Below are 19,834 nucleotides of genomic sequence, written 5' to 3'. Positions count from 1 at the left end.
ATATATATATATATATATATATATATATATATATATATATATATATATATATATATATATATATATATATATATATATATATATATATATAAAGGAAAGATTATTGTTATTACACCGTCACAAGTACAGAGCAACAAAATGAACTCTGCATTTAACCGATCCTCTTGGAGAACAGTGGGCTGCCATTGTTCATCGCCTGGGGAGCAATTTGAGGGTAAGGGTCTTGCTCAGGGACCCAAAGTGGCAGTCCGTGGGAGTGAGGCACGCACCCAGAACCTTTGGATTCCAAGCTCTAAGCCCTAACTGCTAGGCCGCCACTCCCTTCTCTAATTACTCTCATATAATCCCTTTTTACATGAATAATTTTTTATTGCTTGAATGTTGGTCATTCTTCTCACAGACTTTCAAGTGTGTTTCAAATTTGTATAGTACAATAATACCACCTTTACACCATTCTCTGTCTAACACAACTTAGAATCCCTCATTAGTGTGACTGATTTTTTTAGCTATAAAATTTTCCATAATCAAACAATTAGACAATATGCAATTTTATATATATATAAAAAAAGAATTCTGAACTTACTTTTTTGACCTTTTTATATATGTTGTCATCGAAAACATGGTTTGACCAATACAAAAAAGTTTAGACATATACATACATCCCCTTTTATACTTGGACTTAAGTTCTTTAGCAAACAAAGGTTTGTGTACCCATCAACATGCTTTGAAAAAGCAGTTGTGACATGTGTTTAGTGTTCATTGGCTTTATCAACTGCCTCAAATCAATAAGGACACTTAAGCCATGGTGGAAGTACATCAGTGTTCGCCATAATAAGAGCTATCTGAATAGTACTGGCAGTTAGGAAGGAGGTAGGACGAGGGAGCAGGATGCTTTCTAGTGCCAATTTAGTTTGCATAAAGACCTGCTAAGATTCCAAGACACTGCTAGGAGCTATAAGGTTTCCCATAATCCTTTGCGTGACATGACAAACAGATAGCCCAACTCATTAAGTTTTACTAAAATAAATAATTTCCTCATGCGAACTCTGTGTGAAAAACGTTAATGTTCATATCTTCATATGTTTTAGGGTTTTATGATGGAGTTATTTAGCTGTTGCATCTGTGTAACTTTTGTTCTTTGCAGTTCTTCTCTGCAAGGCTGTAGTACTAATATGAACAGTGTGTGATCGTCTCATAATCACGTCGAGGGCTGAGCTCGTTTTTTTTACTTTGGATAGGTTTCTTACTGTTAACCCTGCTAAAGGTGAAGGGATAGGAGCCAGGGAGCAACACTCAGAGGAATTTAGATCAAACCATTAGCCACTAACTATAGGGTTTCCTAGTTTTGATGTGTGTTTTGGGCTCATTGGCTCGATCTTATTACCTCAGAGTGCAGCTCCCACCTCCTGTACTGGTAAATATTCTTGTTAACACTGGACAAGCAATTGTATTCAACTTCTTTCTGCCTCATCGTTTCCATCCACCTGGGCAGTTCGTGGATTGCAATGTTCTTTCATATAACTTTGAAAAATTGGATCCTTTTCCTGACACATTTGAGCTTTTTGAACATACACACTTACAATAAATACTGATGGAAGGAGTCGAGTTGAGGCTTTGAATCTAATCAGTCTTTACCATCAAGCATGGTGTAGGCAGCATCAAGCTGTGGGGCTGTTTCTCATTGCTGTTATTACTAGTGCGTCACTCCTGCACCCCTCGCTCTGGGGAGGAAGTGGCTGTGGGAAGGGTTTCCCTGCACCAGACTGTAGAGGAGCTGAGCAGCTCCTTTAGAGAAAGACAGATACTCCATGTTTGTAAAAGGAGCGCTACAGCAGATCATTCATCTCTGCTGCCATCAGACTTTACAATGTGGCACTATAACTGCAATAAGTTGAGCAATAACTAATGTGCAATGACTATTTAACACCCTGTGCAGTAACCTATTTATATTTAATACCCCATGCAATAACTATATATATATATAAATACATATTTATATAAATACTTATGCAATATCCTGTGCAATAATCCTCTTCAATAACAGACTTCAGATTTTTAATATATATTCCTTAAACAAAGGGATATTTACAGGATTACACCATGACTTTTAAATCCTGATATTGAAGAATGTAATCAGTTTTAACACACACCAATCATCTCGTTATGACGAGAAAATTACTTTCGTTATCTTTAGATAATGAGAAAATTATCTTGTTTTCTCGAGATTACCATGATGAGAAAGTATCGGAGGGACATGACCGCTCTGGGCTTCCGTACTACACTTATAACAGAAATATTACTTTTCAGATCAATGTTGGTAGAACTTTTTTAAATCAATTTCTTATGATGATTAGGCTCTTTAACATTTATTTAGAAACTGCTGTCAGCTTTAAGCCTCTGGCGTATTAACATATGACCAAAGTTCATCATTAAGATCAGCAATTTGAAACCTTGGCTTTGTGGTTCACTTAATATACTAAATCAGGATCTTCATGTTTTCCAGGCCAAGGACCCCCAAACTGATGGTGAGATGGAGCGGGGACCCCCTAATTATATATATTGTATGAAATAGTGTTACCTCAAACTGGTCCTATAGTCACTCTATTACAGATGGTTTCATGTAACTAAATTAATTTCTCCACGGGATTATTAAAGTATTTCTGATTCTGATTCCTGGTTGATGGGACAGGTGTTGTGAATGAAACGGTGCCCAGCTTGAAAGAGCTCCTGTGTGTAGCTGAATGTGAGCATTGATGACTGAAAGACATCTTCTGCCTCCATTTATCTGTTTACTACAGTGTGTTGAATTCATCTTAATGTGGATTTAAAGACATTTCAATTAGTGGAAAAAATTGCAGGGGGGAATATATATTTAAAAAAAGTCTAATCAACCAAAACTTTCATGACCCCCATGCAGTACCTCTGTGGACCCCTTAGGGGTGATGGACCCCTGATGAAGACCTCCGTACTAAATGAAGCCCTCTTGATCTGTTCTGTGCCTTCAAAAAAAAAAAAAAACACTGGCCTCACGCTAGTAAATTAGCTTTGAAGTCCATTATGTTTGCCCTTAGAATAAGATTATTACTCACTTTTTAAATAATTTTTAAATCTAACTGACCTTATTCTATTACTAAATTGTCATAATAATTTTACTTTATTGATCTCACAGTGAAGAAAATTTACCTTTGCATTTACCCATCCCCTTGGTGAGCAGTGGGCTGCCATTGTGGGGCCCCAGGGAGCAGTGTGGGGTTAAGTGTCTTGCTCAGAGGTCCAAGTGGGAGTGCACTGGAAAAATCTAAATCTAGATAAGTCATTTTTCTTAAAATAAGTGCCTCTGTTCTTGGATTGAGGAGGTAAAAGAGACATTTTGCCAGTGGAACAAGACAATTTACACTTAAAATAAGAAAACACAACTGCCTTGTCTTTTTTCAAGTGCATATTATCTAATTATCTTATTTTAAGAGAAATAAATACTAATTCCATTGGCAAACTATCTCATTTACCTACGCAAATTAAGGGTAAATACACCTACTTTAAGACATACTCTGGATCGTTTTTCCAGTGTGGGGCTCGACTCAGAAACTCAGGATTCCAAGCTTTATGCTCTAACCCAGGGGTCACCAACGTGGTGCCCGTGGGCACCAAGGGGCCCTCAAGGACAACATGGGGTGCCCACAGCATCTTTTGAAAACTGAACAATTCACCAGTGGACTAAATCTGAAATGTTATTTTTTACTGAAACTCTTATTATGAAGCATTGTATCATATCAATAAATTAGAACATTTGAGGATTTATATTGATTTCATAATGAGAATATCTAAAAGCAAATTAAAAATGAAAAGAAACAATAGAAATATGTTTATTATCTATGAAGTTCAGGTGAACGCCGACTCCTCCAGTTCATAGGTCAGTATTGGTAGCCTGTCCTATGACTCAGTACCCATAAAGTAGCCCTCAGCCTTAAAGGAATAGTACACCCAAAACATGATTAGCCTTCATTTTCTACTCACCCCATGCTGAACAACACTCTGGAGTACTTTTTTGATATCTCAAATGCATCTGGAGATCTGGGAGGCTTCTTGCTGTCTGCTGACATTCAAATAATGGAGGTCTATGGTGCCCGAGGCAGAAAGGTCCATAAAAGTCCACAAAAAACGTGTCAATATTCCTCCATACTGCTCGTCCAATGTATTCCAAGTGTCCTGAGTGGGTAGCGTCCATAATTTACTCGAAACGAAGTCATTTAGAATGTTTTTAGAGCATAAACAGTAGTGTATAGGATTTCCTAAAAGCGCGCGCCTGCGAGTTCACGACTCTACGGAAACCGCGGCAGACCAAACCAGATGAAAGTGCGCATTTAGCTCGGCAAAGAACTCATGCTCTTCCTCAACACTGAAGTCCTCGGACATTTTTCATTCGTTGTTTCTTTCTTTGCGCAGGTAAACAGCACATTTCTTCTTCTACGCTTGCATTATCGGCAGAGCAGACGCTGAATGCGCACTTTCATCTGGTTTGGTCTGCCGTGGTTTCCGTAGACTCGTGAACGCGCTTTTAGGAACTCCTATACACTACTGTTTATGCTCTAAAACATTCTAAATGACTTTGTTTCGAGTAAATTCTGGACGCTACCCGCTCAGGACACTTGGAATACATTGGACGAGCAGTATGGAGGAATATTGACACGTTTTTTGTGGACTTTTATGGACCTTTCTGTCTCGGGCACCATAGACCTCCATTATTTGAATGTCAGCAGACAGCAAGAAGCCTCCCAGATCTCCAGATGCATTTGAGATATCAAAAAAGTACTCCAGAGTGTTGTTCAGCATGGGGGTGAGTAGAAAATGAAGGCTAATCATGTTTTGGGTGTACTATTCTTTTAAAAAAGTTGGTGACCCCTGCTCTAACCCATAGGCAGCCACTCCCCTAATAGGTCTTATCTGCTAAAATCAAAGATAATTTTTTTTTTACCAGATTATTTTATTTCTACACTGAAAAGATGATCTAGCAATAAGTGAAAATTTCTTAAATTAGGTGTATTTACCCCTTAATTTGAGTAGTTTGCTAATGGAATGAGTATTTTTACTCTTAAAATAAGATAATTAGATAACATGCAATTGAAATAAGACAATGCAATTGTGTGTTTTTTTTTATTTTAAGTGTAAATTATCGTCTTCCATTGGCAAAATGTCTCTTTTACCTCCTCAATCCAAGAACAAATGCACTTATTTTGCGAAGAAATTACTTATCTAGATTTGGATTTTTTCCAGGGTATTTTAATTTCTGTTGAGTATGCTTTCAGTTCAGGGGCCAAGGACCAATGTTAAAGGGGTTCTGGCCCCTATATAGAACCATGTTGGTAGGCCTACAGTACAAACCATCATGCCCTGGGAAAATAAGTGAACAAATTTTTTTTTATTGCTTATTTTATTTTTAAAGAAAGTATAAATATTTCAGCGCACAATGGTGTAGTAGTTGGAGAAGAGCTCCTCTCCTGCTGGTATGTCTCTGAGCGACACAAGGACAACACAGCGCAGAGGTCTCTGGGTACAGTGGCTGTAGTTGACGTTTGGCAGAAACTGGCGGAGCTCAATGGGAAAGCTTTTGGGGACGTCGTATTCCTGGTAGCAGACGTTAGCAGGCCTCTGGTTGGAGCAGTTGTTGACATACTGGCCAACAGCCAGTGGATTACGTGGACTGTCCGTCAACCAACTGGTGTCACTGGTCAGATAGGGACCCATTCTGTCTCTGCCGCTGCATGACCTGAACACCATTCTGGAGATCCCTTTGTCATTCCCATCAACCAGGACGCCATCAATACACCTGAATACAAAGGGGTTCCTGATGGACTGAAGGAGGATGGGCTCATAGGGCTGATACACTGTGCCAGGATACATGACAACTGGAGCTCCTTTGGGAACAACTCCTTTGACCACAAACACGCCAGTCCCTGCAGAGGGTAAAGAACTGGGCCTCCTCTCAACACAGAATCCCAGAGACTGAAACAGAACTTCTCCTTCCTTCTGCTCCTGATGTGTTGGGCCCCTGTGGTCTCCAGGTAGCAGCCCCCCGCTGCTCCTCAGGAGGGCCCTAAAGAGCCTCTGCAGACTCTCAGTGACCTGTTCATCTGAAACCACTTTGTCTTCCGAGCGATCCGCCACCAGTCGCAGGGTTTTCTCATTCTTAGGCAGGTTAAACACAACCCAAGGCACGAAGCGGTATCGGTAAGATCGCCATTTCTCCTGAAATCTCCGGAGAGCCGCTGAAAACATTCAGAGGCACGAAAAGACCAGGAAGCAGCTTGTGCTGCGTTCATGGTACCTCCGGAAAGAATGACGTCCGCGCGGCGAGCTAGCCAGCTAGCTTATATAGTCCTTTTTCGTCATCAACCTCACTGTACTACTTACTAAACATTATATACATACATTTAAGTTCAATAATAAAAAAAATATAATATCTTTATGAAAGTCCTTCCATTATTTCAAAAGCAGTAAAAACTAAATTTATTGCATAGGTTAGAACATCTCTACGTATAACTTCTTGCCATAGATTTTTTTTATATTTCTATATTTTTCTTTTTCCATTTTTTTCTTGCAATATGTCGATGTTTTAATTATGTTTCATAACGGTTCCTGGGGAATAATAGATAATATAGTCTGTATTCCACTACTCTATAAACTGCCAGAAGGGCGGTTTATATAATATCATAATATAATTGAGTTTTTTATTATTATTATTTTTATTTACATAGTGAAGTATATACAGGTATGTACTCCAATAAAATAAATGCTTTCAGACGTAAGCTCCGAGTAAACATTGAACGCACCATCGATACTTCCGGCCTGTTTTACAACGCTTTAATGTTTTAACAAAAACAATTAGAATTCAACTAATATTTCTTAGCTAAACCACTACACAAATCCATCAAGTGAAAAATATAATAAAACAAAAAATAAATAAATAAAGTTTGACGTTTGTCACGGGTGTGTTGTGTTCTACTTTTATTGTGAAGTGTCGTGTTGCAACCGGAAGCAAAAAAGGCTTGTTTAAAGTGTATAAACTTATTTCGTTAGCTGGATGGAAACGAAATATTAAGCCTTTTCGAGGCAAACATGGTAAGAAATTGTTGTCTTTTCGGGTTAGTTATTAGAATACCAGCGGTTTTCATGTAGAGAAACTGTCGAGTCAATAGAATAAATGTTTTAGCTCGTGCGAGGTTAGCATTAGCTCAGCATTTAATGTTTAGTTAGCTGCTGAGTGAAAGGAAATGCCAAGCCATTTGGCTCTTCTTAAATATATCAATTAAAAACACACCTATGATGATGTCGCTGCTATGAATGGACAAAAAGATAATTTCTGTTTAAGGCAAATGATCGAATAAGGTTTGCCATAAAGTGGGCTCTAATTAAAATGGGAAGTGAATGCACTTGTTAGATATGATTGCTAATCTCTTTGTGCTAAAAACGAAGCAACGTACATAAATAGTTATATTATTAACCATTAAATCATAGGTGATTATTTTATTGTTTTTTTATTCTTCTCACTAAGCCACAGTCAGTACATATTTATAAAGGGGCTGTCAATTTTTGCACTGAGCTTTTATCCCTATTTTCGATCTTAAAGGAACTGACTCATATCAGTGTTAAAAGATTTTTTCCCTTTTAACCATCTTCCCAAATATGTTTGATTCCTCCAATCCAATAGTAAAATACTTTTTTTTTTTTTTTTTGCAAACAAGCCCAATGTTTTTGTTGAATGTACCAAATAATCTAACCGCTCTATAACAGTGGTTTTCAGACCTGTCCTGCATGTTTAGGGGTTTCCCTGCCTCAGTAAACTGGTGTTTAACAGACTTCTGCAGCCCTAAGTGGCTGATGGGGAGGAAAGCATTTATCTGCTTGAGCAGAAAGGCGTCCACAACAGAAAAAATGAGGTGCCATGTCTGAAAAACACTAATGAATAATATTGGGTGACTCTAATTGAATTTTCCTTCCAAATATCTAAATATTTGTTTGTTTGTTTTTTTTTTACATCTTATAGAAACAACACAAAGTATGTAAGTCTGATTACAGACAGCCAACAAACCAACTCTGAATTAAACTTAAAGCAGTAAAATTTAGAGATTTAGTTAACTGATACATCAAATAGTACCACAAAAAAGTGTACAGATTTTGTTTAAGATAAGGGCATGTACATTTTCCCTTCAAAGCATCACTCTCTGTCAACTAAGGGAGTTAAATTATGAAATAAATCTAGTGATGAAATGAAAACATGTAGTTCAATGGTAAGATTTAAAAGGATTTCAGAGTAGAATGCTAGATACATACAGCTCTGAAACTAAATGAGAAATTAACTCTGTTGCTGTCTTTTCTGTTGTGGTTTATTTTCCTTTTCTTTATTTGAAACAACGGAAATTTAATAGTGTTGTTTGATATGGTGTGGGAGTCTCTTTAAATTGTCCTACAGATTTATTTTTTGGGTTGAAATGAATGCAAGGGGATAGGCCTAGATCACTTCAACCTCTTTCCTATTTTTGGACAAATATGAATTACAAAAGTGTGTTCTTGAAAGAAAAAAAAAAATCTTAATTAGATAAGGCAGGAATATGTACATACTTTGATATCTACACAAACTTTTCTGTTTGACACAATACACATTTACCAGACAGAAGAAAAAGTAGTTCCCATCAAATGTCTGCATTTAGGCAATTTTCTTGTTAACATGCATTTCCTAAAACCACTGAAGTATCCAAATTAGAATTTAAAAATGGATTTTGAAGCCTAAAGTTCTGGCATCTGAGGTATCTATATGTTGGAATTGACCCACAAATCACAGTTTGTATATACGTTTGTTTAAAAGTGGGACATTCAAATTGTGGTGTGTGAGCACTGAGCATATGTTACTGATGAAATGTGTAGTGGTGATTGTTGGCCAAGCCAAACATCCAATTAAAGTTCCTTTAGGGCCACTACTAAGACACTGGGGTCAAGTTTCTATACGCAGGCAAAAAGACGGTTCCGTGTCCAAGCTGGATGATCGTTCTGGATGGTTTATTTTCTATTTCAGCCAACAATTAAAGAGTACAAACTTTTCCTTTGTCCTACATCTCTTGCTCTGGTAAAAAACCGTAGGCCCAAACCTAAAATGCCTGCTGGTCCTTTCCCAGGCCCCTACGCTTATGGAAAGTGGACTGATCCACATCACTTCCTGTCATACCTCAGAACAAAATATAAATAAAATAAATAAGAAAAATAAGAAAACAAAGAAATAGGATCAACACTTATTAACCTGTAAATAAACTCTCTAAATAATACAAAAATATAAAATTAGGAATTAATTAACACTTGATAACAATAATTGCACAATAAATGCTGCAGCTCCTCTATCTGAAAATAATGGCATATTTAGGAAATGCAGCTGACCTATTTTTTTTATTTATTTATTGAACAAATCAAATACATATTACTTTGAATTAAATCATCCAAAAAAAAATAAAAAAAACAATCCGCTGGACTTTGTTTCCAAGTTTGAAGTCGTTTCTCTTCCCATCCAGGAAGCTTTTTCAAATCAAAATGTCAGAAATAGCGTTGAGTTCAAGGCTTTATAGAGTAAGATTATAGATTTGATTTGAAAAAGCTTCCTAGATGTTTTTTCAACTTTTTTAGAACAACTATGATCTAGATGACTGAGAATCTATAACAGCAAGTTTGAATTAAGTATTAAAGTCTTGTAATCGTTCAGTTTTAAATATTCAACAATGTCTCATTGAAAAGGAGAAAAAGGTTTCCTCTCTTGAAAACGTTTTTGCACAAACGTAATGGAGCTTTTTGACCAATTTTTGAACTCATCAGTGTGGTTGTGCTGTAGGTGGTGGAAAAGGTTGGATGTTGGATCCAAGTTTCAGACAAACTTTGCATTTTGTGTTTTTTTGCTCAACATCTATGGCGTAAGAAATGTTGAGTTGAAATCAGCTGCCATGCCCTCATACAATATGAAGTAGGGATGCACGATATTGGGATTTTGGCCGATATCCGATATGCCGATATTTTAAAACTCATGTAGCCGATAACCGATATCGATACCGATGTTAAAGCTGGACAAAAATAGTAGTCTTTGAAAATAGCAGTTTTGTTATCCATTTCTGACACTTTAAAAAAAATAATATAATCAAATATATTTTCATATGCTGATATCAAATAGATTTTTAAAAACGCGGTAGCGATCTATTTTACTTTCAAAATCTCGTGAAATTTCATCGTTCTGTTACAAACTCTCGTGATATTTCGCAAATTCTTGTGAGATTTTGTTAGTAAAATAGATCGATACCGCGTCAATATATCAACATATAAAAATATGGCAACATTTTGTGAATTTTCGGGGGATTTCGTAGCATAACGATGACATATAGCAATATTTCATTAGTAAAAGAGATTGATATGGTGTTTTTAAATGGCAATATATCAGCATATGAAGATATTGTGATATATTAATGTATCAATATTTTTTCCCTCGTCTTTAGAAGTTTTTAAGTCTATAAAAAAGAAGCTTTTGAGGAAGAAGAAGAAGTAGTATGTTTTTTTTTTTGTTTTTTTTTTTAGACTTTAGAAACTCAGAAGCTGATCAAATATCGGGTTAAATATCGGTGGGGTGGCCGATGTCCGATATTCAGTTTTAAGGCCGATACAGGCCGATACCGATAGGGGGCCGATTATATCGTGCATCCCTAATATGAAGCTCATGAATAGAGGAAGAAAAAGCAATATAACGGCTGGACAGATATCATTTAGACTTGTCAAAATAATCGTAGCAGCATCATTCTTAAAAAACCCAAATCGCTCGTTCTGTAGAGCTAACACTTTTTGTCGTCTCATTTCTTCACGCAGAACAAGCTGAAGTCCTTTCAGAAGGATAAAGTTCGACAGTTTATCATTTTCACTCAAACTAATGAGAAGACGGCTGTAACCTGCTTGTCCCAGAATGACTGGAAGCTAGACGTCGCCACCGACAAGTTTTTCCAGAATCCGGAGCTCTACGTCTCAAATGTTAAGGGGGCTTTAGACAAGAAGAAGCTTGAGCAGCTGTACAACCGATACAGAGGTAAAGAACAGACACTTCTCATCTCCATGTTTGTTTCCTTTTTATTCTATAGAGAAATAACATTTGTTGTTTATACGGGAATCCTTTTTAATTTGCAGAAGTTTTTTCAGTCTGTGACAACAAGCAGTCGCAGTCCGCTGATTGAGCTCAATCAGAGGGCAGTCAGCTGAAACATCAGAAAAGTTGAAACAATTAGTCTGGATTAATCAGTTATTGAGATAATCTTCAACTAATTCTGTAATCAATTCATTTTTAACTGAACTATAGAGACTCTAAAATAGCCTTTAGCTGACATAGCAGTAACTATACCATACCATACCATCAATATGTGAATAGAATAGTCATACCACTACCTCACTGTTGCTCCTTACCTAATACACTTCAACGTAAAAGTAAATCCAGCTGTATATAAGCCATCCGGATTGTACATATTTTTATTTTTTATCTCTTATTTCTTTATTTCTTATTTTTATTTTTATTTTCATTGTGTGCGATACATGTACACTTGCACCTTCATCCTTATTTACATTGATATACTGTATATATATATATATTGTTTATTGTTTATTCTTAATGTACCTTTTTCCTCCTTGTTTGCACCTTTGACTTCTATGCCAATATGTGACAATTGAATTTCTCCGCTGTGAGATCAATAAAGCTCATCTAATTTAATCTAACCAAAATTGTAATGAAAACTAAAATAAATGCATCTTTTGAATTTAAGATAAAAATAAATTCTTTTGTCCATAATTGTGTTCTATCCAGAACTCCTCAAGCGGAATATTTTTAGTTTAACCAGGTTTTTCATTCTGTAAAAAATCTTCTAGAAATTGCACGATAAATGCTGCGGCTCCTCTATCTGAAAATATTAAGAAGTAGTCAAATTAGGAACCTAACAAACAGGACACAGTTTGTTAGACTGAAGGATCAGCTGTCTTATCAAGTAGTCAGCAGCACAGGAGCACCACAGGGGACGGTACTCTCTCCATTCCTTTTTACTCTGTACGTGTTTGAGTTCCAGTACCATACAGAGTCATGTCATCTGCAGAAATACTGGGAGGACTCTGCAGTCACTGTCCCAGAATGACTGAAAGCTAGACGAAGCTAGCATTCTTATAGTAAGATTTAAAAAAAAAAAGGCCAATTTCTTTTTTTTTTCTTTTTTTTTTTTTTACAAATGTTAGTTACTTTTTTTCAAATGTATGATTTTATAATTTTTTAATAGATTTTAATCTATTTAATAGATTGTGTTTCACAAATCACCATTTTTTATTTTAATTTGGTTAAAAAACAAGCAATCCAAACATTACATGTCAGACTAATTACCGTAAATTCTGGACTATAAGCCGCTACTTTTTTCCCACTGTTTAAACATTGCGGCCTATAATACAGCGTGCATCAACGATGGACAAGAAGCTGAGTACAGAGAGCTGGTGAACAACTGCTTTGTGTCATTTGAATTCAAATTCAACTTCACAAAGCAAAGAAAGAAATTCCCTCTCTGCATTTAACCAATCCCTTTGGGGAGTAGTGTGGGGTTAAGGGTCTTGCTCCGAGACCCAGAGTGGCAGTCTGTGGGAGTTGGGCTCAACCTCAGAACCTCTGGATTCCAAGCGCAATGCCCTAAACAATAGGCCACCACTCCGCTTTGGATGTGGTGTGGAAACAACAATCTGATCCTGAATGTCAACAAAACAAAGGGTACGATTTGATACAAGTTGAAACCTGTTCACATCATGGGAGAGGAAGTGGAGGTAGTGGAGGAGTACAAATACCTCGGTGTTCTCCTGGACAACAAACTAGACTGGAGACGCAACTGTGAAGCCGTCTCAAAGGCTACGTTCACACTGCAGCCTGAAGTGACCCAAAACCGATTTTTTTGGCCCATATGCAACCTGGATCCGATCTTTTCATGGCTGTCTGAACAACACAGATCCTATTTTTTTTCCAATCCAACCCAGGCCACTTGGCTTTGTGGTTCTGAATCTGATCTTTTCAAATGCGACCTGTGTTTGGACAGCCAGGTCAGATTCATCCAACCTGAACGTCATTAATACCCGACAAACGTCACTATTATGCGTCTTGCTACGCAGAAGTGGCAAGAAAAACAACAACCATTGCAGATGACGGTGCGGAGAGCAGTATTTATGTTTAACCATAATGAAAAGATTGAGTTTTTATGGTTTGGAAAAGACTGCTAGATGTGCGCCGGAACTACCAGCCATGTTTAAGTCCACAGAAAAGCTGCACCTTCTCATAATCTGCATGGTTCAAAGGAATGGAAAGAAAAGTAGTGGCTTATAGTCTGGAAAACACGGTAGTTAAACTATAATGATTATATTTTTGTTTTTATTCGCCATGTTATAGAAAGATCATCTTGATATAAGAGAAAATTACTACTAAAATTAATCGTCGATCAATTAATCCACTATAGATTAATTAATTAATCGATAACTTCCTTCCCCTACTTCATAAAACTCATAGAAGGAAATGAACTGAGAGACCTCAGTTTAAGCAGACTGCTTCAGTAGCAGCTCTGATGAGGGATTCGAAGCGAAGATCATATGTCACCTAGTTTAGCTTCTCCTCTTTAGCTGCTTGAACTTATGGTTCTCAGAGTTTCTAAAAGTAGAATGAGAGGCAGAGCTTTCAGTTACTTTAAGTCATGGACACAGACTTCATGGCCTCTTTTAATAGTCTGCATTTGTCCCAGAATGACTGGAAGCTAGACGAAGCTAGCATTCTTATAATTCTTAAGATTTTTGAAAAAGGGTTTGGCAGAAACTTGGCCAATTTCTTTTTTTTTTCACATTTTCTTTTTTTTATTTACAAATGTTAGTTACTTTTTTCAAATGTATGATTTTATAATTTTTTTTAATAGATTTTAGATTTTTAAATTAAATTTTTACAAATTGCGTTCTTCTCATATTGTGTTTCACAAATCACCATTTTTTATTTTAATTTGGTTAAAAAACAAGCAATCCACACATTACATGTCAGACTAATTACCGTAAATTCCAGACTATAAGCCGCTACTTTTCCCCCGCTGTTTGAACACTGCGGCCGATAATACAATGCGGTTAATACAGGTTTTTTTTTTGATGGCGCGAAAAACAGACCAATAAAATTGATGAGTATTCACAGTTCTTAATGCGTGGAGCCGTGTGAAAACATCCGGCATCACCGCCGGGTTTCGGAAGGCTGGGCTGCTGCGGGATGAAGAGGAGCGCGAGTGCTCAAGTGAGAGCGACAAGGATGAGACTGAAGTCAGTGACGGCATCCTGAAGCTGTTCCATTCAGACTTTGAGGGTTTTAGTGCGCAGGAGGAAGAAGAAAGTGATTGACTTTTCCTAGTCGGCTGCAATGTTCTGTAGCCTGGGTGCCATTCCAAACTTAGTCCCGCCCACAACGTTTGAGGTCGGGAAGTTCGGTCTGGCATTGCTCAATAGTAGCGCGAGTATGCTAGCACAATATCTGGCGGGCCAATCGAATTGTCAGGGCGGGCTTTATACGATGATGGACAGATGATCAACAGTAACGTAATCAACCACGTCACCAAAGCGCGCTTGGGTGACAACAACAATGGCTGCCGCTGGAGAGTTGAGGTGTGTAGATTCTGCTATTAGGTCTGTTCTAGAAGATATCGACAGCAAATTAATTTTAAAAGAGGAACAGAGAAACGCGATCAAGGCATTTGTTGAAAAGAAAGCGACGCATGTTGAAAATGCATCGCTTAACATACGTCACGCACTCCGTTGCTCCTATTGTTTTTAGGTCTATCCAATTGAGTGCAGAGGCATTTTTTTTTCCTGGTTCGTTCGAAACACGCCCCATAATCACAGCTTTATGGAGCAGTATCAGACTCATATTCTGACTAGAATTGAGTAGGACTACGTCAGGTTAAATGTTCTGTGCGTTGTTCAATTAAAAGTACCGGTATATGCAGCGTTATTTGCGTGTTACTGACACATATGTATATTTAAATGTGTTACAGGTAGTTTGAAAAAAAAAAGCATTCATAATATGTACCGTATTTGTTCGTTTTATCATACGGATTAAATCAAACGTTAAAAAAATGCTCACGTGTAATATCTTTATTTGTAAATATCTCATACAACGTGGGAAACCTGCGGCTTAAAATCCGGTGCGGCTTCTAAAAGTACAAATTTGATTTTCTTTCTAAAATTTGAGCGTGCGGCTTGTAATCAGGTGCGCCCTATAGTCTGGAATTTACGGTAATGTACTGATCAGCATATTAAGAATCATTTGGCTTTGATTTCTTTTGCCTTTCAGAACCTCACGATCAAAACAAAATAGGCGTTGATGGGATCCAGCAGTTCTGCGATGACCTGGGTCTGAATCCTGCCAGCATGAGCGTCCTTCTGATAGCCTGGAAGTTCAGGGCAGCAACGCAGTGCGAATTCTCCAAACAGGAGTTCATAGAAGGCATGACGGATCTGGGGTGAGAATATATTATCGTCTTTGCTCTAAGCGTTTTTCCATGTTTTGATCTTTCAACCAGGAGACGCTGAAAACAAGGATTTTGTTTTGTGCTTTCTAAGGTGCGACAGCATCGAGAAGCTAAAATGCCAGCTGCCGAAGATGGAGCATGAATTAAAGGATCACGGAAAATTTAAAGGCTTTTACCAGTTTACGTTTGATTTTGCAAAGAATCCGGGTCAGAAGGGTTTGGGTAAGAGTCCTTTACTTCCCAGCATGCAATGCTGATCAGGGTGAATTCATTCTGACCTGCTACTGTTTCCGTTTGTCTTTCTTATCGCAGATCTGGAAATGGCGATCGCATACTGGAATTTAGTCCTGGCTGGGAGATTCAAGTTCCTGGATTTGTGGAACCAGTTTTTACTCGTAAGCTGACACTGACTTCTTTTTATTTGGATTTTGTGTTAGCCTATATATATATATATATATATATATATATATATATATTAGTGCTGTCAATCGATTACATTTTTTTAATCGCGATTAATCGCATCAATGCCTGAGTTAACTCGCGATTAATCGCATTTTAATCGCAAATTTTTTTTCTGATTGAAAATCATTTAAATACTCTCGATGACATACAAAAAATACATACAGGCTAGGTTTGTGCCAATGTTCTTTTTTTAAAATGAAAACAGGTCACAGACACTGATTTATGCCATAGAAACATATGGCAAGAAGATGGGGAGGCATGTAGCAAAAAATAACAAATATGTAGCCAAAAAAAGGCCCTGAAAACAGGCTGATGTAAAAGACAGTCTACAGTTAATACAGTCTTTTGAACAAAGACAAGCATTTTACCCTACTGCTATAAAATGTAGTAGAGTTAACATTAGATGTTAATTAACCAAGATAATAATGAACAATTTTCAATCAATACATCAAAATCAATAGACCGACATCACTAGATGGAGGTAGTCTATGCTCTAGAAAGTTACTTTTCAGCCTCTTAACAAAAATGAGAACACACACACAGACACACACACCCACCCACACACACACCCACCCACACACACACACACACGATACCGACCTGTGGCGTACACAGACAGCAAGAGTGCCGTAGCAGATTCCATTTCACCTCAGTAATCAGTTTTCTCAGCGTATTTCAGGTTGCTACTAGTTACCAGACACTCAACTTGTTTGTTGGTGGTGGGGCTTAAAGAAAAGGCACTAGCGCTACCCAGTGTATGAGCTTCTTTTTTCCTTGAGGAGCTCCGCTCTCGAAGCCTATGGAAAATGCATAGACTGGGGGAAAATAGCCCCGCCTTCCCGCAGGCAGCAGCGGGATGTACTTGGAAAATTGTACCATAAAACCACATAGCGTTAATCTCACGTTAAAAAAATTATCGCCGTTAAAATGGCCTCGCGTTAACGCGATAATTTTGACAGCACTAATATATATATATATACATTGATACTTGATGCGAAACCTCCTTGCTCTACTCCTTGCATTTATTGTTTAAAAGCAGTTATTCAAGAAATCTCACCTAGAGTGTAACTTTGTAACCCCACACTGATCCTCAGGCGCCACACAATGGCAGCCCACTGATCCCCATGGGGATTAAATGCAGGGGATGAATTTTTCCATTGTGAGATCAATAAAAGTTCAATTATCAAAACTATATATATTCCTCACTCCTACAAATATACAAAATACTTTTTATCAAGATAAAGTATTTTAGCCTCTGTAATAGTGTGTGTAGTGTTTTGTAGTTTTATTGATATATATATAAAATAAATACTTTGCTACTGTACTTAAGTACGCTTTTTAGGTATCTATACTTTACTCCATTACTTATTTTTCTTCCCACTTCTGACTTCTACTCATTACTCATTATACAAGTATCTGTACTTTCTATTTCTTACATTTTTAAAACAAACGTTATTCGTTACTCTTGGCTTCGGTTTAATGTTTCTAAATATTTATTTCCCGTCATGTGCTCCATCCAATTCAGATCATTGGCTCCACCCACATCTAGTGTAAACTAGTGTCATTGGATGAGTCATAGAACGCAAACAGTCATTGGTTAGCTAAAGGAAACCATCAGAAGCAAGCAGGTGATCTTCAAACTGCTAACGTGAATTGTCTATGCCATGCTACAATGTGGGATTCAGAAAAAGATGTTGAAAGGTCTGAAAGGTCGGACACAGGCGAGAGCGTATCGGGAGACGGAGACCAACAAGACCTCCCTCATCCTTGGCCCTATCTCAAAGAATTTTTAGAAATAGTCGTAAAATTGAGCTTTCAGTTCATATAGTGGCATCTGGCTGTTTTTTTTAAGGTTACTTTTGTACTTTAAGTAGTTTTTGGAGCACATACTTTTTCACTTTTTCTTGAGTAATGAGGTCAAGTTGATACTTTTACCAGAGTGTTTTTAAACTGCAGTATCTCTACTTCTACTTAAGTTACAAATATGTGTACTTTTGACACCACTGTATATGTGTGTGTGTGTACTGCTTGTATTCATGTCATGTGACTTTGTTATAAATGTAAAAAAAAACTGCAGGCACTTATTATTTTTAATATTTTTTTATAAAAAGAAAAAGAAAGTATCTATAAGAGTACTGATAAAATACCGAATCAATGAGGAGTATCATTTAGAGTAGTAGTGTCTGTATATCCGTAATAATACTCATCTCTAATCAGATCTCTGATATAAGATGGATCTTGGTTATTTGGGGTTTTATTTATAGGCAACTTATTGCGAAAATATTTTTTAAATTCGTGTCTTTTGCGAGACTCACTTTACCACCAGATTACTACGAGTGTAGCTGTGAGCCACTTATTTTTTGTTAATAATTAACAAAGTTTCTTATTTTTGTGGATAATCCAGCTTAGTTTATTCTACTTTATTGTTTGATATCTGTTTTGAGGTTATGTTTTTTTTTTTTGGTTATTTAGTTATGCTCCCTTATTTCTGGTTAGTTCTGATAAATTTGGGTGAATTACTTTTTATAAATAGTGGGGTGGGCGTATTTTTTTTTTTTTATCGGCGCAAGAGAAGCATGAAGGAAATGTTTGTCCTTTTCTGTTTGTTTGCCTGAGGAGAAATAAACTAAGAAAACAGAAGGAGTTTAACTGGAACATTTTTTTCTTTCGCCTGCGTAAATTACTTGTCCGTGGTGCATCTGTGGCCTTTGTCGACCTTTTTTTTGTGTCATCAAAGCAGGGCATCAAGACAGTAAAAAAAAAAAAAATCTCTATATTTGCTTATTTGTCTAATTTGATTACAGGAGCACCACAAAAAATCAATTCCCAAGGACACCTGGAATCTGTTACTAGACTTCAGCACCATGATCACTGACGACATGTCAAATTACGACGAAGAAGGTCAGTCAAACTGCTCGCTTATAAAACTTCGACTGTTCTGCAAAGTCACACTTTCTGCTTTCGGTTTTCATCAACAGGAGCCTGGCCCGTCCTTCTTGATGACTTTGTAGAGTTTGCACGGCAGCACATTGGGACCAAAAGCACGGCGGTTTAAGGGTGGCAGAGTTTCACGACTGGATGGCCTGTGCAGAGCGCCACACGGTCATCATCATGCCTTTTAAACACTCAGGACTCAAATGTTTTACAGCGACTACGTAAACATGTCTGTACGTTCTGCTTGACTAGTTTGAGGACTTGGCCTGTAGTGCTGATATGTTAGAAGCCACCTGGAAAGGATCTTGACTCTTGTGTTTTTCTGGTAATGGTCGTCTTTAAAGGCGTGTGGATGTGATCTGGAAGTGTAATGTGAATTCATAGCTTTTTAAAAGGGATATTGTATTTTAATACAAATCTTTTTTTGCATCTATCATGATGTATCATGATGTGTGTCAGGCCAGTTTAAAACACTGGGATTTTTAAAACAGAATTGTTAAGGAAAAATAAAAGTTTCCATTTGCTTTAGTGTCTTTAATCTTTGTTTTTTGTTGTTTTTTAAGAGCTTTGGGTTTAGGATGTTTGCTTCATTATTTGTCCTTTCAAAATAAATTCTTGAAATATAAAACCTGCAAGATTTACTCTGTGGATATTGTCTTTTAAGATCAATAGATTCATTTAGAGGTGAAAAATATGGAATATCAAGACTGTTTCATTGTTCAGTATTAATTTAATTGAATTATGGTCTTTATTTCAGTTTGTTTTGGATGTTATTACAAGCTTACATATGTGTATGTATGAATGATAATGTCATTAATAAACAGAAGGTTATTGTCTAAGTTAAAGTCTAAGATTTAATTGTTCAAACA

At 37.0% G+C, this 19,834-nt stretch overlaps 2 protein-coding genes across 2 annotated transcripts; one reads left to right on the top strand and one right to left on the bottom strand.

The window, feature by feature from the left end:
- Positions 1-5,409: 5,409 nt before the first annotated feature.
- setd9 (SET domain containing 9) lies at positions 5,410-6,330 on the bottom strand. Its single transcript, XM_038283556.1, has one exon. The coding sequence runs from the start codon at positions 6,271-6,273 to the stop codon at positions 5,455-5,457; it is 819 nt and encodes a 272-aa protein (XP_038139484.1). The 5' UTR covers positions 6,274-6,330; the 3' UTR covers positions 5,410-5,454.
- A 677-nt stretch (positions 6,331-7,007) lies between these two features.
- Positions 7,008-19,804, top strand: dcun1d1 (DCN1, defective in cullin neddylation 1, domain containing 1 (S. cerevisiae)). The gene is made up of 7 exons (XM_038283558.1): positions 7,008-7,116; positions 10,885-11,098; positions 15,392-15,560; positions 15,661-15,791; positions 15,882-15,964; positions 18,836-18,932; positions 19,010-19,804. The coding sequence occupies exons 1-7, from the start codon at positions 7,114-7,116 to the stop codon at positions 19,084-19,086; spliced, it is 774 nt and encodes a 257-aa protein (XP_038139486.1). The 5' UTR covers positions 7,008-7,113; the 3' UTR covers positions 19,087-19,804.
- Positions 19,805-19,834: the final 30 nt, after the last annotated feature.

Source organism: Cyprinodon tularosa, unplaced genomic scaffold (genome assembly GCF_016077235.1).
Source record: "Cyprinodon tularosa strain WSP-4 unplaced genomic scaffold, ASM1607723v1 ctg195, whole genome shotgun sequence".
NCBI lineage: Eukaryota > Metazoa > Chordata > Actinopteri > Cyprinodontiformes > Cyprinodontidae > Cyprinodon > Cyprinodon tularosa.
The sequence above is the reverse complement of the archived record's forward strand: the minus strand, read 5'-3'. Positions and strand labels throughout refer to the sequence as shown.

What these genes read in the sequence shown, in the direction of transcription:
- setd9 (XM_038283556.1), bottom strand. Translation starts at nt 6,273, where the DNA reads ATGTTTTCAGCGGCTCTCCGGAGATTTCAGGAGAAATGGCGATCTTAC.
- dcun1d1 (XM_038283558.1), top strand. An exon ending in GAAGGCATGACGGATCTGGG is followed by an intron (nt 15,561 to 15,660) that starts GTGAGAATATAT and finishes GTGCTTTCTAAG; the next exon opens with GTGCGACAGCATCGAGAAGC. An exon ending in TGTGGAACCAGTTTTTACTC is followed by an intron (nt 15,965 to 18,835) that starts GTAAGCTGACAC and finishes ATTTGATTACAG; the next exon opens with GAGCACCACAAAAAATCAAT.